At 39.4% G+C, this 25,203-nt stretch overlaps 1 protein-coding gene and 1 long non-coding RNA gene across 2 annotated transcripts in view; one reads left to right on the forward strand and one right to left on the reverse strand.

The window, feature by feature from the left end:
- The window catches only part of PDE4D (phosphodiesterase 4D), a 432,217-nt gene extending 430,364 nt beyond the window's left edge, over nt 1–1,853 (reverse strand). Inside the window, exon 1 of the mRNA XM_042804780.1 lies at nt 1,346–1,853. Coding sequence (XP_042660714.1) covers nt 1,346–1,734 — 389 coding nt within the window. The 5' untranslated portion in view covers nt 1,735–1,853. The remainder of the gene's footprint in view (nt 1–1,345) is intronic.
- Nucleotides 1,034–19,238, forward strand: LOC116965515. Its single transcript, XR_006166689.1, has 5 exons — nt 1,034–1,455; nt 4,758–4,805; nt 4,893–5,007; nt 18,341–18,444; nt 18,791–19,238. It is a non-coding gene; the product is annotated as an uncharacterized LOC116965515 (long non-coding RNA).
- The last annotated feature ends 5,965 nt before the right edge of the window (nt 19,239–25,203 follow it).

Genomic DNA, 25,203 nt, shown 5'->3' on the forward strand with positions numbered 1-25,203 from the left:
TAAAGATAATTGATGTGAAAGTGCTGTTCTGATTTAGAATTGCTGAACCTCTTTTTATATCTCAGTTATATACAAAGTGAAAGAGAAGCCAACATTAGGTACCAATAGAGCAAACACTGTCAGAGAATATTCAAGTGTGTCTTGCTCAGATTTATGGCCAAGGCTCCCTAATAATGAATACAGCGTGCACCACAGAAACACACATAGCAATCTTTGTTCAGAAAGGATGCTGTTATTTATTCATCGAGCATATTATGCTATAAAAATCTGATTATCCAGGAAATCAAAAATCTGCAGGGTAACTGAGTATTGTCTCTCTGCCCACCAATTCTCTCCATAAATCCTTCATTAACAATGTCCGCTTAATATTCAAATACAAGCGTGCAGCTTTCCACGGAAAGGAAGTGGTTCCAGCTACTAAAAATGAAGACGGAATAATAAACTGCTGGATCAAATACAATATCCCACCGATTTTGACAGAGAACTGGATTTTAAAACAGACGCCTGCGATAGCCATCACGGGCAAAATAGGCATTGGTGAGCTACACGCTGCAAAACACATCTACAGCTCATTTAACAGGGAACAATAGACGAGTAGATGACGGACTCCTCCCTCTGGCTAAGAAACCATTAGCCTATTTTCTTGTCTAAACCCTTTCAAACTAGCAGGACCCCGAGCCTGAATTTGCCAGACCGCCCCCCCCCCCCCCCCCCCCCCCCCCGCCTCCCCGAGCTCTCATTATTTCAACTTTGTGCAAACCCCGGGGCGAATTGCGCCCTTCCCGCTGGGCGCGGGCGCCGTGCGTTCCCGGGGAGCGCGGGCAGCCCCGGCGAGGAGGGGCGGCGGCGGGGCCCGGCGCCCGGGGACCCCCCCAGCCTCCCGGCTCCGTGCTGGCACAGACGCGGTCCCGCTCCCACCCACGTGTTTCGCGGCTGCTTTCCACCCACGGACAGGCGCGTATGGGACGACGCGCCGCCGCCCGTGCCCTGGTCACGCCCGCTGCCGGCGAGCCCTGCCCGGGCGCGCCCGGGGGGCGCGCTGCCCCGCTCCCCGCAGCCTCCCGCCCCGGGGCTCCCCCGGCACGGCAGCTCAGCCCGGCCCCACCTCCCTGTCGGAGCCCCGGCAGCCGCACGCCGTCCCTTCCTTCCTACTCCTCCCCGCCGCGGGGAGCGGGGCCGGCCGGACGGGTGTCTCGCTGCGCCCGCGGCTCCGCGGCCCCCGCCGGCTGCCCTCCCCGCGGCCGGGAGCAACCATGGCGGGCGGGACAGCGGCACCCCGCCGCCGCCGCCGCCGCCGCGCCCCCACACGCACACGGCCGGAGCGGTGGGCCAAGCCCTCTCCTACCGTCTGAGTCCCTGGAAGGAGGAGGGCCAGGACATCCGCGATTTCTTCAAGCCGGGCCGGTGGCCGGTCTCCACGGCGTAGGAGGCGCGGTCCATGGCTCGGCAGTAGAGGTATCGCTCCGTGTCGGAGTAGCCGCGGTGCCTGACGCGAGCGCCGGCCAGGCAGCGGCCCCGGGAGCCGGGCGGCGGCGGCGGCGGCGGGCCGGGGGGCTGCTGGTGCTGGAGGAACTGGTGCTGCCGGAGCTGCGGCGGGTAGTGCTGCTCATGCCTCCACAGATGCTTGGGGGCTTTGAGACTCCCGCTGCCCCCGGCGCCGTCGCTGCCGCCGGCGCCGTCGCTGCCGCCGGGCAGCGGGGACAAGGCGCTGCCGCCGCCGCGTTCTGCCTCCATGCTGCCGGCGGGCCGGGCCGGGCCGGGCCGGGCCGGGGCGGGTCGGGCCGGGGCGGAGGCCGCCGCTTTCCTCCGGGCAGCGGCGGCGGGGAAACTGCGCTGAAAAGTTGGACAGCTCCGGCCGCACCGCCCCTCTCCCGGGTGTGCGAGCCGCCGGGGCCGCCGCGCCGCCGGGGCCTCCTGGCCACTCGGGAGGGGAGGCGGGCGGAGGGGGCGGAGGAGGAGAGGGGCTGGATTCCCGCTCGAAATATTTAAAGCCGGGCTGGAGCCAGCGCGGGGGAGAGCGGAGCCGGCAGCGGGCTGCCAGCGGCGCGGCGGGGCGCGCAGGCGGCGGGGGAGGGCACGGCGGGGAGCCCGGCCCGGGGGGAGGGCGCTAGGTGTGGGCGCGGAGGGGCGATCCCGGCCGCCGATCCCGCCCGCCTCCTCCCCGGGCGCTCCCCTCCGTCCTGGGGCCGAGGGAGCCGGGTTGCTGCCGGCCGGCCGTGACACACACCCCCCCCCAGAGGGACTCGCACCGCAGAGCGACGGCAGGTGGCAAAGTTGCTCACGCCCCAGCACACCGAGAGCTGTGCGGTAGGTGGGAAATGGGTGCTCGCCCCCCTGAACTCCACCTCCCGGCACCCCTGATTCCCTACATCATGCTTCCAGCCTTTGCCACATCAGGTTCAGAAATCGTCAGTTTCCCAACTGGAAACCTTCCCCTGGTTTGCTGTCTTCTGCAGTGAGTAAGCTCTCTCCCCCCTGCGAGTAAGACTGGCTGTAAATCAATGCGAGGAAGGTTTAATTATAGCGATGCTGAGCCTACTGCTACAGAGAAGCTTTTATAAACCACTAGTTGCAGGAGTTTCTAACTGCCGCAGGAAAAGGAAAAAAATCATTTAAAGTTAAAATTTACAGAACAGGAGCTTCATACTAAAAAAGAATTTTTAAAATTAGTTTTACATTTCAAATTCTTTTGTGCTTGTATACTCTGAATACTCCAGAAAACAAGGAGGTTGCATTTTAAATTGACTTTTTTTTTTTTTTCTTGCATTTTTTTTTTTAAAGTAGAATTCCAATTTGTCCTGAGTGGTAATATACTAAAATCTAACACTTCTTATTCATGACAGAATTATAATCACTAAGCTCCTGACAAAATATGAAAAAAAAGAGACACATGCAGGTGTTCATTTGAAAACTATTAATATGCATTTTTCTGGTCCATCTATTCTGCTTGCCAGAGTCTCCATACTAAGCAAGAATGCACTGCAAAAATTCTTCCCCTACCGTACCTTTACAAAAACATGTATTTTCTTCCAATTAGTGTTCATCTACTCATTAGACTATTCTGATTAGCTTCATGCACAACTTCTACTTCCTCAGTCACAAAACTAGTCTTGCCATCCTTTTTCCCTTTCCATCACAGGTCTGCAATCATTTTAAACCTCATAAATTTCTTTTTGAATTTCTTATTAATGGAAATGTACAACTAAGTCAACTCTTTAACATGTTAATGCATTTTTTTCCATTCTCCATCTTAAAAGTCAGCCTTCCTTCCCAGACACACAGCACACCTAAAATCAAAATTAATCCTCTAACCATGTACATCCAAGCATCTGTTGGGCAAATCTCTCAGACTGTGTTTTCCCAAGCCAACAGTAATTTCCTAGATAATCCTGATAATCGTCTGTCATGCCTTCATTTCTTCTTTACTGACCTAATAACTTCTGGTTTCACCAAACAATTTCAAACAAGATAATAAGTTGAGATAAATATTGTGAATACTGGAAAAGAGCCAAAGAAGTACTTCGATGAGACAAGACAGGAGAATGTTATCCAAAACTAAATAATGGCAACAATTGCAATTTGAGATATAGGCATATAGGATGCAAATCCATGAAAAACTCAGAGAAGAGAAATAACTTTTCCCCCATCTTTACCTCCATTCCTGTACTGCAGTGGGACTGCATTACACAATTTCTAGTTTCCTCTCTTCTCTTAAAATTAGACATGGCTCCTGTGACCAATCTCACTATAACTTCAAAGAATGATAGAACTGATGCCTGGAAGGTCCCTCATGAGGTTGTCCAGTCCAGCCTCATGCTCAAAATGGGACTATCATCAATAATAGATCACACCAGCCACGGATGCGTCTGAATCTCAAAAAAACTCCAACAACAGAAACCTCCCCAGCCACCATGGATAACCTGCTCTAGTGCTGCACCACATTCCTAACGAGGCAGGGATATTCAGTGTAAACCTGTACGAACCTGTGTGTTCCTGATGTTCAGTCTAAACCTCCCAACCAGAGGTCCTTGCCCCTCCTTAAACAGCATGCCACCACCAAGAAGAGCTTAAATTTGTTGTTTTTTGCAACAACCCTTCAAGTAGCTGCAGGCTGCCATTCAGTAGCCTTTCACCTCCTCCAGAGCAGACTAAGTCAGCTCAGCCCCCTCAAGTGCTCATCACTGATGGTGTGCTCCAGGCCCTGACCACCCTGGTAGCCTTCTCCTGGGCTCCCAGTGCTCCCCTGGATCCACTAGCTACAGTCCCTTTGGCATGTAGAGTGTTTTATTTATGATGAACAGCGCACTGTTTGGCTGCTACCCACCCAGAAGTCCATTGAAGTCCCCAGGTCCTTTCCAGCAGGGCTGTGACCCAGTCAGGCACTTGCCAGCCTGTGCCAGTGCTTCGGGTTCTCCTGTCTGGGTGCCAAACTCTGCACTTCAGCACGGGGTCTAGTATCAACCCCTCACGGTGCTGTGCTCATTACCAGCTGCCAGCCAGATGTTGAGCCGTCAGTCTCCACACTTTGATCCCACCTAGCAGTCTGGTCATCCAGTCCAGACTTCCTCAGTTTCCAAATGAGAATGTTTGGGGGGTTTGTTTCAAAACCCTTACTAAACTGAAAGGCATGTTACACCCACTGTTCTCTCTTCTGCACAGTTTTTTCATGATGGAAGGCAGTCAGGTCAATCCAACACGATTTGCTCTTGCTAAATATATATGTTAAGTAGTCCTGATGACCTTCATGTCCTTTACAGGTCTGGAAATAGATTCAGAGATGTGCTTGGACCCTTGCAGCAACCGAGGTGAGGCTGATCAGTCTATAGTACTTTCATCCTCCTCCTTGCCCTTCTGAAGGATGGATGTAACATTAACCTTCTCCCACCTGGCAGGAACTTTCCTTAACCACCATGACTTTCCACAAATGAAAACCAGCAACCTCACAGTCACATCGGCACTGCCCTTTGGATCAGTCTGATATGATTTTATGTATTTGAAATTATAAAGGTACGTCTGATATTCCCCATTCAATCCAGTATTTTCAGAGTGCACCTAATTTTTTAGACACCAATTACAATTTGACAAATTTGTTTTCTAGCCAATTGTTAAGGAACGCAATTTCTGCATAGCTACATTTAGGAGATTCATGTTTGCTCTCAGAGGCTGAAAAGAGCACAGTATGGAGAAGGAACGGTAGATCTGGTTAAAACATGTCTATCTATGCTTAGCACAGCACCTCTGGAGGAATGATTTTATCTCCTCAGGAGTATTACCTGCTCCTCTGCTTGGAAGCTTCAAAAACTTCTCCGAGCATCCACCTAAAAAAGCAAGGTTCCTGCAGAGTAATCAGATTATTTTGCATGCAGTCCATACACATTAACCGGTCCAGACCATTTCTCCTCACAAACTGGAGATCAGTTAGTTCTGCTGGTTAAACACTTCATCTGACCACTCTCTCGGTCAGTAATGTGAAACGGAACATCCTAATTCACACCAAGTTAGAGACCAGACAAGCCAATCAACAGTTTAACAGGCCACAGATGGCCACTTCCAATGGAAAGGGGTGATAAGACCTAAATCTGAGAAAGCCAGATCTGTCTCTGTGACTGTGTCCCTATGCAATACAGGCTGTGGTGGGTTGACCCTGTCTGGACTCCAGGTGCCCAGCAAAGCTGCTCTATCACTCCCCTCCCTCAGCTGGACCAGGGGGAGAAAATACATCGAAAGGCTCATGGGTCGAGATCAGGACAGGGAGAGATCACTCACCAATTACCATCACAGGCAAAACAGACTCGACTTGGAGAAAATGAATTTAATTTATTTCCAGTCAAATCAGAGTAGAACAGTGAACTATAAAGATTAAAACTTAGACAGCCTTCCCCCACCACCTCCTTTCTTCCCGGGATCAACTTCAATCCCCATTTATCTACCTCCTCCTCCCCAGCAGCACAGGGGCGCGTGGGACGGGGGTTGTGGTCAGTTCATCACCCATTGCCTCTGCCAATCCTTCCTCCTCAAGGGGACAACTCCTCACACTCTTCCCTTGCTCCAGCGTGGGGTCCCTCCCACAGGAGACAGTCCTCCACAAAATTCTCCAGCATAAGTCTTTCCCATGGGCTCCAGTTCTTCACTAACTGCTCCAGAGTGGGTCCCCCGTGGGGTCGCAGTTCCTGCCAGCAAACCTGCTCCAGCGTGAGCTCCTCTCTCCATGGGGCCACAGGTCCTGCCAGGAGCCTGCTCCAGCGTGGTCTTCCCACGGGGTCACAGCCTCCTTTGGGCATCCACCTGCTGTGGTGTGGGGTTCTCCATGGGCTGCAGGTGGGTATCTGCTCCACCATGGACCTCCCTGGGCTGCAGGGGCACAGCCTGCCTCACCGTGGTCTTCACCAGGGGCAATCTCAGCTCCAGTGCCTGTAGCACCTCCTCTTCCTCCTTCTCCACTGGCCTTGGTGTTGACAGTGTTGTTGTTTCTCTCACTTGTTCTTGTGCAATTGTTCTTGCACAGTTTTTTTTCCCTCTTCTTAAACATGTTACCCCAGAGGTGTTACCACCGTTGCTGATGGGCTCGCCCTTGGCCAGCGGCAGGTCCATCCTGGAGCCGGCTGCATTGGCTCTCTCGGACATGGGGGCAGCTTCTGGCAGCTTCTCACAGAAGCCACCCCTGTAGACACCCTGCTACCAAAACCTTGTCATGCAAACACAATATATAGGCTTATCCAGGTTTCATTTTAAAAAATTCTTTATAATAAGGTATGGTAATGCCTGTATACTGCAATAGCCATATATTAATTATAGCATTGGTGTATTCCATTTGTATACCTATTTTTGTGATTAGCAACAGTGTTATGTTACTAAGAATAATGAGGTCTTGCATTTACATAGTGTTTTTCATCCACTTCATCCAAAAAATAGAATTAGGATGTTGCTACCTCTATTTAACCAAGTGGATACTCAACCACAAGGCACAAGACATATCACAGTATTAAGGCAGACATTCAATTACAGTTAAATAGATGACTTTCATTCCAGTCAGCTACCAAACTTTCTATTTAAATTTGAAAAAACATGTGTATGACCAATTGTTTATTACACCAGTGTGCTAAGACACTGCCAGAACATTTTGTTCCTAAAGCACAGAATATTACAGTTCCCTGCAAAATATAGTATAAATGGGACCTAGCAGCTTTATATATATATATATATATATATATATATATATAAAAGAAATATATACCTTTTTGTTAATATTTCCTCAAGTCAAGGCAAAATTTTTTTCTTACTTGCCAAGCTTATTTCAGCACAGAATCCTCACAAGTACTAAGTCTGCTGAAGATTCAGTAGCAAGGGAACATTCTACATTTGAGAGTTGTAACTGAAAATCATTTAGAAAAATACATCTATTTTCATTTTCCTGGAATTTGTCTGAGCCTTCTCACAGGAGACTGGAACCTCCCTAGTGAGTTGAGGCTTGAATACGAGAACTGCTCCAGCCATACCCACCTATTAGTCTTGCATTAGCATCTCAGAGCTCTCTGTGTACATCACACCAACACGCGCAGAGATCCATAACATAAAATGTAATATTCTACCTCATAATAAAATACCATTTGACGTTATCTAGGATTCTTAACCTTTCACATCTCCTTTTAAAAACATGTCGTTTCAAGAAATGCTTAGAAAAATAGAAAGAACAGTATTCAAAAAAATAACAATTTTGTTTGCTTTGGTATCTTTGTTTACAAAGGTTTTGACAATATTTTCAAGGCTCTTGTTAAGCTTATGGTGATAGCATTAACATCATACTAGATAAAACTGTTATACCTCTTACTCCTTCATAATGGCACTGCAGTTCTTAACAGATATCTATGATAATATTGCAGCAAAGCAAAGTAATTCCGACACACAGAAAATAATGGATAGCATCTTATTTTGTCCCTTTATTTCCTGGACTAATAATGACATGCAGTCCTTAAAAACCACTGTAGATAAAAACACAACACTGAAGGTCAGTATACTAAGGAGATACAATTATAACTGGATTAGAAAAGAAAATACACAGCAATTGAATTACGAACCTAATAGTGTCCACCCACTTCTTGTCAGAGAAGATACTTCTGTAATAGGTTATATGCCTTGTAAACAGTGATAAAGCGATAAAAAAGGACCTGCATTGTCTGTACAAGAAATGAACCCATGCTAAAACACACACATTAGATGATAAATTTTGTTCAGTAGTATTCACCACTGACTACAGAACTGATAGTAATCCTATTATGATTCAGCACAATGGCACTTAAGAAACTGTACTATATTTTACATACAACTGTGAAGTTTTACTGAGTTCTTTTAAAGTCCAGCAAGGTTGAATTTCAGATACAGTGGACCGTCACTAGCTGTTCATCTATATTTTTTTTATCGTGTCTGACTCATGAAGCAGAAACACATTCCTGCTGCTAGCAATGGAAAAGGAATTCAGCAGATCATCATTCTATAAATCAGTTGAAAATTAAAGAAGAAAAAATTGAGTGCTTTAAAAGTAGAGGTCTGATTAAATGCAGAATATGTTGTTAGATGTAGAACTATAAATCATAGAAAAATAAAATATTACAAGAATGTACCCATGTGAGTCTCACATAATCTACTTGTATTGTGTAATGTGTATTCAAGTTAATCATGAACTTCTTTACCATTGCAAAGGGACAGTTATGGTAAGAGCACTGTATCTGTTTCAATATATATTCTAAAATCCTACTGCAGAGAGAAATTAATAATCAATACTCTTTTTTATTGAATGTCTTTTGTAAATTATGGAATGACCCCATAATTTAATTCTACTAAAATTACTATTAACATGATAAAAGGGGGATTAATATAGAACTGTATACTTATGCAGGTTAGGAAGGCTGCTTTTCCAGTTTGCAGAAAGATACTCCTGCAGGTAGCTCCATAGGGACTTAATACAGATTTTTAGTGAGGAATAACACCTACTTTTGGAAAAAAAAACAACACTGTAATCTTATTAGCTATCTAATCTAGTGCCTCTATACATAAGCATAATTAAAATGCTTAATTTATTAAACTACAGATGATAATTTTGAGTGTTCTTTAACATTCCCTATGTTCAGTCACAATTGATTCAAAGATCTACTTTTCTTAGAATAGGTGTGGTATAAATACCAAATTAATTTATACGGTAAAGTAAAACAGAAATCATATCCTTTTAAGTATTTACTACAATACAGACTACTACATGGCTTTTAAAATCTGAATATGATCCCAAAACTAACAGTTCCTTGTGAGCAGACAGTTTCTGTTTCTTACAGAGAGTATGTATGCTAGAAGAATGTTTCTTTGAACTTAACAAAATTTTAGTTGCAAGAGCATAGTCTTTCTGTATAGAATGTATTCTTGTTCTGTATATTAAAGCACTGACTTCAGTCCTGTGGAATATATTTATCACAACGCAGACACAAAGAAGAGAAATATCCTGACACAGAAAGCCAACATTCTCCTCTTACCCAAGTAATTTAAAATCTGTCAAGTATATAAGAACCATGTGTTTGATACTGCGGGTACACGGACTGACACAGCTATATCATGGGCCTTGACACCCTCAGGCTGATGGAGACTTCTACTGATGAGAAGCTGAGGCTGACTGAGATGAAAGGCATTTTGCACTCACTAAGATCACAATTTCATGTAACCTCCCACTTGGAGCAATGAGCAAAGGCTATTTCAGACGCGCACTAAAAATCACAAGCTAGGTTCTCACTAGTGCTATATGATTACTGAACGTAAAAGGGGGCAGATCTTAAAAATATTCCCTTGACTGCCTTTATTTGCAGCTGGAAGAGGAAACAACAGCAACAGTTCTTTTCCAGTTGGATAGCACAGGAGCAAGAGAGGAGGGATTTAGCAGTTAGTGCTCATACCATGCTTCTTCTTCTCCACTGTACCACAGCAGCAGATTACATGAAGCATAAGTCCCGAGAGAAGCTCTGTGGAGTTTCTTCCGTTTGTAACAAAAGGGGACAGGGCTACCTTGATTCAGACTTTGTTTCCAAAGTAGTTCCTCAATAATACAACTGCACATCATTGATCTGGAAGAATCACAAAGTGAGAACGTAGCCTATTTTAAGCAAGGTCTGAAGGATAAATATACTTCTCTAATTTATTTTCCACTCCATAAGTTGAATTATCGATCTGCTTACTTCAAGCAGATGAATGTGTGTGGCATTCAAAATATTTTATTAAGGGTACACTTGTATGAAATATAATGACTTCAGTTTGTAGGAGTTTAGGAGCATTTGACTCCTATAAGACTTGCACAGCATTAAATCCTCTTAATTTTACTCTGACTTCTACAAACAGGAAAGCCTACAAGTTAAAAGCAAACCTCATTCAAACCTAGTTTCACTCAGTTCGCAGTGAAAAAGCACAAAACCATACTGAACTAATAAACACAAGGAAAATTAAAAGGAAAAAAAAAAAAAAACAAAACCTGGAGTGCTTAATCAAACTCCAAGGCAGGTGAGTTTTGCAAGTTTTAACCAATCTCTCGAAAAAGGTGCTAGAAAATTCAAGACCATTCAAATTCTAATTGGTAAAGATTGTGCTTTTGGATAAAGCTGGATAAGATGTTTAGTCAGAACTATGCGGTATAATACTTTGGATCCTTTATATTACTGAAACCATATCTGAAGCTTGCTACTCAGTATCTTAATTAGCTTCATAGTTTCTAATAAGGGTTTGGATTACTCAAATCCCCTAACTTCTGGAATATTTCTTCCATTTATATTCTCTTAAAGAAACAGTATTCCACCAATTCAACTGAACCAATATTTTTGGTAGGGTGAACCTTGAAATAACGGTTTTGAAGTAGATATTTTTGTTCTACAACCCCTTAATTCCTTCAAGTTTTCACATAAGTTTTAATGGTTTACTTCAACTTTTTCAAGCAAGATAGAGAGTAAAAATAAAAATGCTTTTAAAATAAGCTTTAAAATAGTCACTTTGCAGGAAGAGCAATACAGGTATTTGAGCTGACTGTTCCCAGATAGTAGGAAGAAAAATGAATGGAAAGGCTCATGCCAATAGTTTTCAGTTAATTGCTCCCCAAGCCTCCTAAAAATATTTCTGGATTTTTATTTATTTATTTATATATTTATTTATTTAAGTGAAGCTGTAGATCTATCCACCATCATTAGAATGAATAATAGAGTTTATTTCCTTCTTGGAAACAGCATTCAAAAGAAAATTACATTCTCCTGTATAATATATTTCAATGACTGGACAGCAATTAACATGTACCTAATTTTGACTCTTCAGACGCAGACCAAAATTTAAAAATACAATGCATTGAAACTAATTAAAGTGTCAAAATCTCTAACATAGCAGAAACCACATATTGTTTAATTAGAAAGTTAGGAATCAGTTTCAGTAATTTTTTCAATAAAGGATTTTTAAACAAATAAATCATATATATGTGAATTATCTTAAGTAATGATATTTCCAGTAAAAATTTTCTGAATTAGTTGCTTTTGCTGAATCAAAAATATTAGCAGTTTGAATAGCAAATTGTAATTTGGCATGTCAATGGATTACTTATTATTTAAATGAAGGATAGAAGGGAAAGTAGCATTCACTAATGTGGGTAAGTGAGTGTGAATATTGCCAATTTAATTTCCCATCTGTAACTCTCCAAAGTAAAGGCCTTTATTGAATTATATTAACTTGAGATAGAAAAAAAAAGTTTAAAGTGTTATTTATCAAAATTGTCATTTGTTACTTGTACATCTCATACTTGGTGAAAATGTCCTCATGATATTAATGGCTCTATTTACTAAGCTTAGCTCATTTTCATTTGATAGTCCTCCAGCTAGAACCACTAGGAGGTTTTTCAGCTGTCTTCATTGAAACTTGGATTGTTCAGCTCATATCTGAGTTACAAGTGAACATTATTTGAATTGCAATATTTGCCTGAAGCCTGTATAATATATCAGTTTTAGTTATGCTCTGAAATTATGACATTCATTGGCTGAAAATTCTTTCACATTTGTCAAATGAATCACTTGCATAAGAAGAGTACTGCCCTCCAGAGACAAATGTGAAAGATCTCATAGACAACTGTTTGCACAGTAAAATGCCATGTTTTTCAAGTTACTTACTTTACAAAAATGGTGGAATGGTCTATCTTACCACTTCAGCTAGCACCTGCATAGTTCTCTTCTACCTTCTCTTTCCTCTTACCAGTATTTTCAAGCAGAGGGAAATAGAGAAAGATTAAATGATTAAAAACTACTTTTCACTCCTTTAAAAAACCCAAAGCTCAGCTTGATATTTGCAGGGTTTATAAATCCTATAGGGGTGCTAGCCAGATTGTGACTATCCAAGGCAGCAATCACAAAGAGGAGAAATTCTGAAACCATTCCCAGCTTTGTCTCTCCTTGGTCAGTGTTCACTGAAGCACTGTTTCCCTGCTTCCCCTCTAACTCATCAATGGAGCCTTACAGAGGCAAGAGGAGTAGTTTTAGAAATTCTTACCTCTTTTAGAGCAGTGTGACTACATGCTGCTTGTACCAACATGGTCCCGTGCAATCAGAACATGTTAAATTTGTACTTATAAGGGGATTAAGATGGGGTCAGAGTTACTGAACTATCAGTGCCTAGATGCTATTGTTAGAAGGTGGTTAACATCTCAGGATTAATGGGGAATACTTGTAAGGTTTTATCTTTTATTTTTTTTACTGGTGGTTTCGAGGGTGTGGTGTTCATGAACAATGCAGTAGTTGCCCACGAACATACAAAGTTGGTCATAAATACTTTCCCAAAAACTTGTGTAATCCACATCCTTGTAGGACGCAACAAATATTGCAATATCTACCTACAGAATAAATTAAATACAGGTTTATTTTATTATAATGTGCTAGGTATTATAAAATATGGAGCACTCAGTTCTGTCCTCAGGTTCTGCAAACAAGCAAACGGCTCTTACATCAGGGGATCAGGACTTTGAGTGCCACTGATCACTCAGGCAAATGAAATTATCTGTTTTGGATCTTATTCATGATGGATAGCTAATACTCATTTAATGCTGAAGGAAAAACCACTATTAGAAACTCAATACTTAGGATTTCTCTGACTGACATATAGTACTGGGTAAGAAATCATAATCCATGTACTGCTTTAATTACTGAAATAACTGCTGACAGTAAATGCTGTCATAAATAGAAACTGTTGGGCAGTTTCAGTTGAAATTGTTGAGAGAAAAAAAATCCAACTACATCTTCTAAGTTCATATTCTTAGTTTATACTCTTGCACCACTCTACTGGTAACAACCATATTCCTGCCTTGTTTTCTTTTATCCACTCTACCTTTCCATAGCTTCTTGCATTCTTCAGTAGGTTGTGACATGCCCTTTTAATTCTTAGTTACACACATAATGTAGTAGATATGTTTATGTTTAAGTAACCATGTAGCTATTAAGCATCATACAGTTCCTGTTCTTTCCTATGGAAAATGCTGTACAAGAGAGAAATGATGATAATTTAAACAATTCCCACAGCATCATTTCCTTATTCTCATCACAGTTCCCTGGTACTCCGTTATTTTAGTAATACTCTACACACATTTTATTATAATTGACACAACATGGAAAACTGGTAGCATGGCCTTTCCATGAGATTTCTTTGCTTGTCCTCAATGTGATTCTTGGCAAAACCCTTATCACAGTTAATCTTGGCTTGTAAATTTAATTTTCTGTGTTTTGCAGAATGGGGAGATTTCTCTAAATATCTTAAAAATTTATTATGGAGTGCAAATGATTTTTCTAATAACCTTTCTAAGCTATCTGTATTTTAAAATATTATTTATAATTAAACAAACCAGGTAACACTGAATTCCCTGTGTTAAAGCTGCCAGTCCTACCTCCTGGAATCACACTGATGATCAGCAAAAAAAATTTTATTATTGGATTTCTAAATAGGATTCAAAGCCAAAAGACAGCACCCAAAACAATTCCTCTCATTTCAATGCTAATAGCATGTCATATATCGGTGCAAAAGAGAGTAGCAATCGCTACTGCTGTATTACAGGACTACTGTGAGCATAACTTTGGTTATCGCAGACTATCATCAGGGCTCATTAGAAAGCATTCTCGAAAGGCTTTGAAAATTTTTTTTTAGTGACAATGCTGACACTTTGAGACTGAAAAAGATGTGTTGTCAATTGCACTGCAGCTTTTCAAAGGTCTAAATTTAAATTAAAAAGCTTTAGGCTTGGATCTCTCTGACTTCAATCATTCTTAGCTACTTAGCTGCCAGTGGAACATATTCAAGAAAATAAGCAGAAAACTCAAGTGTTCTAAGAAAATTGCAACATCTATAATTGTATTTCAGTTATCTTTGAAATATATGTTCTCTGACTTTATTATCCTGATTATCTTGGGCTACTCCCACTCAACCCTCTTAAAATATCGTGAAAAGGTTAGTGTTTACTTTTCTGGATTTTTTTATCACAGGTTGAGAAGATCCGTTGTTCATTTTTACTTGGTCCTTGGTAGAATGCTCTCACTACTATTTTTAAGAGTTGTTTGGTTTTTTTTTTTTCCAAATTCAATGTGTATCAAAGATAGGTAAAATAACCCAATATTGAAATGACTGTCCTCAAATCTAGGGAAAACTCTTACATCTAGGAACTCCTAGCAATTCCTCACCTTTCTCGGAAACTGCAGATTTCACATCTCTCAGCAAGTGTTGTGTAGCATCAAGTACGTATTTCCAAGAGCATCAAAGGAATAATGGATGTTCAAATCAGCCTGTAATTGAAATGCCACTTATGTTTGAAGTGGGATTCAGGATGCTTGGGTTCTATTCATGGCTGTAACAGAGATCCCAAAAAGTGCAACAGCCATGATTCCATTGCTCAGTAAGGCATTTGACAAGAAGAAAAATTCTGAGAGGTGAGCTCATCAGAACCTCAAAAAAGCTTCTAATACAAATTCAGTACTAACCAGTGTAGAAAGAAATCTAACTGTAGAGTATATTCATCTGCAGTGATGCAGCTGCTTTTCAGGTTAGCAACTTTATTTTGTGTAACTCTTCTCTAAAAACTACGACAGAGTACACCTAGCCTCTGCTTTATCCATGAAATCAAAGACAATCATCTGAAATACAAGCATGTTAATGAAGAGCTTAAAGATTTTTAAACCACAAGAGAAATCAGCACTGCTTACCTTATGTTACTATCTTAATACTGAGATTTTAAAGGCTTTTTCTATACCTCATTCATTTTTGGTGATTTCCTTTTCCACTATAATAAAAATATCATAATTCCATAAGTTTTTAAAATATATGTTATTTACTTTAAGCTAGCATGTAATTTATATTTAACAGAGAAAATCTTAAGATCTTTTTTTCCTCTGTTTTCAATTAAGGCTAAATTTACGGAACAATCTCCAGAGGAAACCCCAGACTACTGATGACTTTACATTAATCTCCCACACAGCTTTTAGTACCTCTGTGTAGGCCACATCCTGACACCATTTAATTAAACAGGATTTTGCCATCATCTCTACATGAAGAACAATCAGACTTTGCAAGTATATTCTACATCAAGACATTTTAGCATCAAACATAGAAATGACAAAAGCATAGTTATTGTCCAGATTTATAGCAGTTAATCTGTGAATCAAAAAGCACATTACATACTCACACTTGATGAAGAGGAACAATTGCTACTGATTCATTCATACATAATAAAAGAAACATCCCAAAAGAAACATTTAGGACTAAGGATTATTTCATACATTTTACTTTTGCAATTATAAAATCAGATGAAACCTATGACTTAGAAAAATTACTAGGATGACTTCAAGTTTTACTACTGATTATAGAATACCTTGCTGTAGTTCTGTCTGTATATACAAAAAAAAAAAAAAAAAGTTGTGCTATTCACACCTATATAGACGTTACCCAAGAATTCTTTTTCCATAATTGCACAAAAGTTTCTATCATCTATTTGTCATAAAATGGCTTGGAAACCATGGTGCTGAATATTGTATAAGTTACTTGATGCATTGTATAAGTTACTCAAAACAGTCAACTCAGTGTTCTCCATCAATCATGCACATGTCCAGTGGTGAAAATTTCAAAACACACTGAACTCAGGTGTTCTGCCAAAGATGAGGATTAGTTACCAAAATTATACAGAGTATGAAACAAAACTGTCTTACATTGTGGCAGACCAAGAAAAGAAGAGTATGTATGATTTGTAGATGTTTTGGACAGTGAAAGAGATCATAATAAACACCTGTAAGAATCAGAAAGATGTAAACATCTGGAGGAGAAAGGAGATATGACCGAAAACAGAGTAACAGGAGGAAAAGAAGGAAATGTTTCAGTGAGGTTGCAGTCAGAGATACAACTCCCTCAAACTTTTTGAGGTTGTCATAAAAATTGAATTGCTAAAGTTTAAAACTAGAGAAAAGCAGCTGAAAATCCACACCACTGATTTGTATCCATTGAAAAATCTCAATTTCTGCATGTTCAATGAATTTCAGATCATATATAGCTATCAAAAATTATCACCATACATTTATTTTCTGTTAGGGACATGCAGACATGTCTAACATCTTAGACCTGACAAGGCCACAGACTGTCATAATGAAACCTTTTATTGTAGAGTCTGTGAGATTCTGCAGCCACCTATTCACAGATTTCTCATTGTCAAACTGTTGCATTTAATCACCCTGTGTCACCTATACCAGAAAAAAGACCAGAGCTACTTTTGAATTAAAGAAAATTATAGTTGAGAAGGGATGTGGCAAGAGAGAACAGAATGAGACCATTACATAGCCATTACTTGAGATTGCACAGAAAATTATTTTGTTGAAAGTAATAGCAGTCAACCAGATCTTACTCTATCACATGGAGTAGATCTTCTGATAAGGCCCACATTTTTACTCTGTACTTAGAAGTTCAAGCAACAGACCTATAAGAAACATCTCATAAAATTGGTTCGCTTCTGGGAAAGAGGTAAAACCAGAGTTACAGCTATTCATGGCTTGACTCTTCTATTTTCTTTGCTGTAACAAGAACTAAAAATTATCTGCCCATATATTTTTGCAAGATAATTTTGAAATCCATTCTTTTCATCTCCATTTTATAGACATTATCTCTTTTAAAGAAGACCATTTTAAGGAAAGCAAAAATTATGGTATATTTAAGTCTCAAGAGGATCTGATCCATTTACTTTTCAGAGAACTAATGTCTAGCCTTCATCTGAAGTAAAAGGGGACACTGTACCTAGGATGTTAAAAAGAATCTGAAGAAAGTTTGAAGCCTTAGACTAGGAACAGAAAGTCAGTAGATAAGTGAATGTACTTAACAGGCTGTTCTCAGAGAGTACACCTAATGTAAAATATGTACGTGGAAATAATTTTCTATGCTTGATCATTTCAAAGTATCATTTTGATTACAACTGTGAATAAATTAACTTCTTCCTGTTTCCAGAAAATGATATTTATTCCATTGTGTACCAATCTGTAATATTATTCATTGTCGTTTCTATGAATTTTCCTCTTTAATTTTTTAAAGGGAATCAAAGCATCATCTAAATAAATTAAAACCTTACTTTCTGCATTGAAGCTTTATATTTAATAAGAGACTATATTTTTCAAGTAAAAAAAAATTGCTCCAGAGTGAAGAGAAAAAATAAATTCTATCTGTAAGACTGCAAAATACTATTTTTTCCTCTAAATTTTCAACAAAAAATTATGTCATTTAATAAAATAGCATTTTGATAAAAATGTTGCATTATAAATTGTACTTTCTATTCCAACAGTGTGGAATCCTGCAAGTGAAATGCCTTATCATCACTATCTGAAATATTCTCTCTATATATTTGGATGTGATGTTATGCACTATTTAAACAGCAACCCTTAAAGGTGTTAAATGTTCACATTCCAAAGTGAGATTTGGAATCTGCATTAACTGCATCATTTGCTAGTAATGTGAAATGTTACTGGAAATATGTTCAAAAAATATAAAGTAAATTTGTAATTCTAAATCTATATTCACCCAGTCATAAAACAAATGAAAACCTTACTATGCATATGCATATGTACAAATATAACTTTATTAGTAAAGTTATGGTTACTAATGGTCTGAACATGGATGAAAACTCTGCAGAATCAAGTTGAAGGAATGCATAACATGAACAGATGACAATGGTCTAGAAAGGAGAAACTATTACAATACATTTTATGTGAGAATGGGCATATATAGCCAAACAGAGAGTCTTTCTAGCCAACATCCTGTAACCTGTACTGTCTATAAGCAGGTACCTGACAAAAGAAAGAACAGAGCAGACCTAGCAGACAAGGCAGACCATCTCAAGTAACCTAAAATCCATCAATTTTCATCTCAGAGGACTTCCTTAGCAAGGTATGTTTTAAGTTATAAATAGAATGAGGGTATAAAGTAGCATCCAATTTTACTATGAATTGCGTGTACTGATTGTGAGATTATGTGATCAGATGCATGTCTCCACACAGGATTGTACTGAAGCAAGAGAGGTAAGGAATGCTGACAACAGCTTGATTGGCTACACAGCCTGTGCACCACCTTGTTGCTTCTGCTGATTTAGAGAAAGGAACGCATGAAAAAATATATAGCCTGTAACTAGCCTTAATGGAGGTGATACAACAGTGACTGCACACAGACCTGTAGAAAGATTGGGTTGTGTAAATACTCAGAATTAATATGCTGCTTCTTTGATTCTCTCTCCCAGGTGTGCATTGGCTTCTTGGATGCTAGGCACCATTCTGCACACAACCACATGAGGTGCCTTTGAGCTGCTCTGTGCTCTCCTTCAGCAATTCACCACGTCCTTCCAGGAAAAGACAGTTTAGATGGAATTGTCCTAAAGGCTGGATTCACCCACAACTGCTGGCTGGATTACCCTCTTGAAGTGATTCCTATCTTCCCCTCAGCTTTATGTGCCTGTGACAGTCCAGTAGATTTCTTGTCTGTATTTATAAGCTGCTGCTGTAGGGATGATTGAAATGCAAATCAGAAAGAGCCCTATGGTGAAGCTAATGTAAAGTGACAATTTTCAACAGGAAAAGATTCTTGTAAGGAAGACGCTATGTGCTCCTCTATCTGGATAAGCCTTCTGATTCCTTTTGTCATCTCTAAATTGACATTAATATGACATAGTGAAAAAGTGTATTAAGAGATTATTTTGTTATGCATTTCTTTTCACACTTCATTTTCAAAAATGAATCACTATTTTAAATTTCACACAATTTTCAATAGTGTGTGGGCTTGGGTTTGGCTGATTGCCTGAAGAAATATTTTAACAAAATAACTATTTTACTGGTTAACTGCTCAAAAAAAAGACAATACCTGAAAAGTATAAATCTTTTAAAAACTTTTAACATAATACCTCCTCTACTTATGATACAGAAGGTAAAGCTGTTCTTAATGAATTCCCAGTCTTCCCCTACCTCACTCCAACTTTAACCAATTAGAATTAGAAGTACCCTTTTACTTTTTTCAGTTTTCCCTTGCAAGGTGAGTCACTGTAGCTGTAGACCTTGGCAGCAATAGTCATCTAAGGAGATAGGTGAGCAACAGACCAGGAACACTCATCAGGAGAAATAATATAAAGAGATCACTTAGCAAATGACCAGTCTCTTTACACTTTTATTAATCAAATCAGCTATGAAACAATAAAACAGTCGCTCCTACTCTGTTTAACACAACATCACCAAGCATATGAATATAAAACCAGAGAACAGAGTATAGTCACATTAAGAAATCCCTCATTTTCACAGAATGCATACAGGAATGTAATAATAATTGAAAATTAAAGTAATACTTTATCATAAAAACCCTACATAATAAGCCAGTGACTCACTTTCCTGTAGTACGCTGGATAAACTGTGATTAAGGGCTTGGAAACAATAGTAGGACACCAAATTGGCTGAACAGGGAACTTCTGGTAGAGAATCAATGCAAAAAGAAGTACAGGACGTATAAGAAGGAACACATTCCCAAGGAGGAATATGGAAGTATCACCTGACTTTTCAGGAATAGCATCAATAAAGTTAAAGCTCACCTGGAGATGAGCCTGGCAATGGAAATAAAGGTCAACAAAAATGTACATCAAAGGCAAAAAGAATAAAAGGGAAAATGTGGGCCTGCTGCTGAATGGAGTAGGGAACCAGGTACATGGAAAAGGATGAAGTACTCAAACCCTTCTTTGCCTTATTTTACTGGCAAAGTCTGCTCTCAGGCCTCCCAGGTAACCTTGTCCAGAAGGAAAGTTTGTGGGAGTACAAGGTACTACCCACTGTAGGGAAAGATCAAGTTAGGTTCTACTTAAGTGAGTCAGTCACATTCAGGTTCCTGGGACCATGTGGGATGCATCCAATGGTGCTGACAAAGCTGGTCAATGTCATTGTGAGGCCATGTTCTATTTATCATCTTTGAAAGGTTGTGGTAATCAGCAGAGGTCCTCAGCGGCCCAGAAAAGTCTGATGGTAAGAACATCTTTAAAAGGGAGAGAAAGGGGCCCTGGGGAACTACAGGTTGCTCTAGCCTCATCTTAGATCCTGGGAAGGTTATTGAGATAGTTCTCTTGGAATTAATGTCTAAGCATATGAAGGATAAGAAGAGAATGGGAGCACTCAGCATAAATTTACCAAGGGCAAGTCATATGTGATGAACCCAATTGCCTTTCATGAAGAAGTTCCTGGCTCTGTGAAAGATAAGAGCAGCAGCAGCTGCAAGGTTTTTGACAGCGTCACTAAAACCTTATAGCCAATCAGGAAAGATATGCACTGGATGAGTGGACTACAGGGCAGGCAGTAAACTGGACCACCAGGCTCCAAATCTAAGCAGGAGCTAGGTAAGAACAGAGTTCCCCAGGAGTTAATTCCAGAGTGAAGACTAACTAACACCTTCAACAACTATCTGGACACTAAGATGTAATGGACCCTCAGCAAGTTTGCAGATGACACCAGAATGGTGGGAGCACCTGATACACTGGAGAGCTGCCATTCACAAGGCCTTGGCAAGCTGGAGGAGTGGCATGACAGGAATCATATAAAGTTCAACAAGGGCAAAAAAATAACCTCAAGCTCAGACTGTAATCTGCTGTTACCTGACTTTGAAAAGTTTATCTCAAACTTATAAACCTGCAGTCAAAGAGGGTTATACCATGTTTTAGATTTTTTTCAGATGTATCTATTGATTAAAAGTAACTATTCCAAAATGCCTGTTTTACATAGTAGTTGTACATTTTTTTCTTAAACTGGAAAATATATGCACACATGCACTATTCATACACAATCTACAGTAATGTCTATTTCCAGTTTATGCTATATAAATAATGATTTCAAAGGGCAAAGAGATCATTTTTATTACTGAAAATTTATAAATTTTACCACTGCTGAATAAAATGGTAGAATTTGATCAAAATTCTGATTTTTAAAAAGGATTTCAGAATGGCTAATGCCAGACTGGACACAGTACTTGCTGTTCTACATAGCCTACCTGTTCATTAGATCTAAATCATCCACTTAATGGTAGGCATAAGTTAAAATAATCCTTTTCTTTGGGAGATGAGGAGCTGGAGATAAGCATGAGATCTGAAGTCTTCCACAGGTATTAAGAATTACTATTATGCAGGTGTCCTGGTATGGGACTTGTCACCTTCACAGCTTCCTTACCTCTCTTCAGCACCTAGTCAATGCAAGTCTTGAGGAGCAGAATTATTTTTAACTTGTTCTCCAAAATTATTCCAAAATACATATAGCAGCACAGAAATTGTTGATGCTGGTCACCAGAACAGAAGGCTCTTAAAAGCCAAGGCTTGGATGCCACAAAACATTAAGGCTTCTAACATCCACTTAACCTCACAAATTCCCCCTGATCTTTCCCCCTGATAGATCTGAGCTTAAATACTGACTCCATTTTGGATTACACTAATGAAATATGCTTTTATTTTGTAACAGATAACTGTAGTCAGACAGGGTTCGATGAGACTGAGTCAGCAGGATAGAAACAAAGGTCCAGTATGAGTCCAGATGCATAACAACAGTTACACAGTTACCTATTTAACTCCTACTAATAACATTTAAACACCTTCTCAGACCTGATCAGTACAATTTTTCTTGACAAAGTTTATTTCTGAGATAAAATCGAGGCATTTCTTTTTCTCCAACTACCCCCTTTTCATGCAAGTTTTACTATGCATAAAATGAAAATAACATTACTTTCTTACTAACTGATCTCCCAAAGGTAACATGAGGATTTTCTCATGTTTATAATGCTTTTAAAATAAAGAAATGTGCAATAAAAGTGCTAAGAATTATTGTGCTGTAGTTCATTATTCTTAACTGGCAGGTGAGTCAGGGAACACCGATGCTGTTCAAAACAGCTTAAACCCATGAGAAGCTTCCTGAGAAGAGTTACAGCTTGGCAAGGTCTCTTTCAGCACTATGTAAACCACAGTTCCCACTTATTTTCACTACATACACTACCCTACTGAGTTGCAAATAAAAAAAATCTGAGGAGTAGCTCTTCCTCAGGTTTTATTTTTATTCCATGTTACTCTGCTAGGGTCCAATCTCGTTGCTTTCGTGATCTCTCTCTAACATTGTTTCTTAAAACAATAACCAAAACCTAGCATTCTAGTTGTTGTTTTAAAATACTTTGCTGCTATAGTAAGTGAATAATTGCAGAACTATGGCTCAGGATTCACACTTCAGTCATTTAAGATCTGGAAAAATTTTTCTTGCCCTGACTACAAAAGACAAAATCTAGTCTTTGAGGTATTACTTTGACAGGGGGAAAACAATGAGCAAGCAACTGGTAGACATTAATACATAGAGAGTGAAATTACGACTCTCAGTCTGTATTGCCATAGTGTCAAACTTAGATTGATGATAATAACAATTTTCTAATAATTCCTTTAAAAACATTGATTTTACTTTGTATATTTCTATATTTTAATATGCATATTTTATTTTGAAAAATACATCCACTATCACTGTTTTTTTGTTTTGCACATTCCAGATATTTAATACACAGAACAAGGTGCTTTATAATGCTGTCTCTGGGATTTTCCATCATATTCCTCCAAAAACATACATTTGTAATTTAAGATGTTTTCAGTGGTGAAATTCTTCTGCCTCAGAATAAGTTTCTATCACCCAAATGCTCTTCTACCTTCACCTACCTACTGAAGACAGTGAATTCTCCCATCTCCCACCCACACTTTGGTTTCCTTTTCTCCACTGCACATTTCCATGCATTTAAAGGCAATGAAGGTAAGCTGTATTTCCACAGACATAATAGGTCCCCTAAGTTCATGTACTTTCATGCAGACAAGAAGCCAGATAAAAGGATAGCTTTCTCCAGCTGTTCAGCTGTCATTACAAACATGTAAACGGGAAATGCATAGCTGCTTGAGAGAGCTAACAACTGAAAACCGGCACTAAGCATCTAGAGAAATTTAATTTCCTGAACAATATTCTTCCTGTAGCAGCATAATTGCTCTTTAGCTAAGAACGGATCATAAAAGCTGAAGATTTTATATTACAAAGAAACATCAAAATTATAATTGTTTCTCTGGATCTGTTCAGTTTTGGTTTGTTTATTTGTTTAAACAGCCTGGCAGCTCCATTCAAAAATCTGTAGATCTGCTGTTTCCCTGTCACTCTCAGAAATAAAGTTACTTGTAGATAAATCTTGTCTTACCCAGTTTCAAAACATATTCTACAACCACAGGAATCAATGGCATAGACAGGATGCAAAATTATCTATTAATGCCCAGCACAGATCCTTGGCCACAGGGAAGCCTCTCACAGAGACGATCATTCTCTGAGTACAGCAGATAGCTACCCATAATAACCAGCATGTTTTAGGTTCTTTATTTATTTGAATACACTTCAAATTGTCTTGTTCTTGCATATTTGAATCCAGCCTAGAAATAGTGCAGCCTCCAGAAATATATAATACTTAGACTTTTACACAGGACAGAAGCTATGTTCTTCATTCTGCTTTCTGACCTTTTACCACATCAGGAGCATAGTTTTTTTTTTTTTCAGTCAGTGTTACAAAAGCCAACAAAACACAGAGTACCTCCTGCGTATTACACAGTTTACACAGGACATTTCAAATACTACTGAAGTTTCAAAGCCAAATACTCTGAAATTTAGAAAGGCCAAGAATGTGAACTGTAATTATTCCACCTATACTTAATTTCCTTCCGTATCTCTGACTAATCTTCTCTCCAGCCTCCATGGATAGAGAACCAAAAAATCAAGACACCAATCTATATTCAAGACTTTACTAAACAACATTATATTTAGCTCTCCAAATAATATTTACATTTGTAAGTAATCTAGATGTTTTCATGTTTTTATGGATGTAGTCGATGTTTCTATGAGCATATTTCAAGAACTGCTCTCATTTATTCCAAAAATAAAGATATCCACATGGATATAAGATTTGGGAGGTGATATTAAATTTATAGTATTAGATGTTTTTTGCCATAGCACTCTAATGAATAGTTATGTTTTTTCTCATGTATTACAAGTCCTACATTCAACACAGCTACATTATGCAGAACACAGTGTTCTCTCCAAAAGTTCCTAAATCCTGCATTTCAGCTCTCAGTGTGTTCATCTTTCCTTTTCCTTATATATCTTCAGGATATAAAAATGGCTGCACTGCCTCTGCCATTGTAAGCAACAATTTCATACTAAACAATTCACATTTTGGAAAATAAAAACAGAAAATAGGATGATATTAGAAACATTTGAGAACAGGAAAGGTTACTCTAGAAAATGTACATGATATAAGAAATCACAGATGTAATATGAAGAAACTATAATACAAATCACTATAACCAAATATGTTCAACTCTTTATATTACAAATAATATAGATATACAGGAGCAGGCAAAATCCTTTCATGATTCCTTGAAATTTTTTTTGAAACTGTATCATGTAAATAAATTTCTGTGTATAAAAAGGTTCATATCTTTATTATAATAACAAGAAGAATGATTATTCAAGCCTCCAGAAGTCTTCTTTCAGAATATAAAGTATTAATAATGGTCAAGGAAAATGTTTTCTAGCATTTGTGTTTGGACAAGACCAAAAGGTTTACAAGCAGTACTACTGAGTA

This window comes from Tyto alba, unplaced genomic scaffold, assembly GCF_018691265.1.
Source record: "Tyto alba isolate M040663 unplaced genomic scaffold, T.alba_DEE_v4.0 Super-Scaffold_42, whole genome shotgun sequence".
NCBI lineage: Eukaryota > Metazoa > Chordata > Aves > Strigiformes > Tytonidae > Tyto > Tyto alba.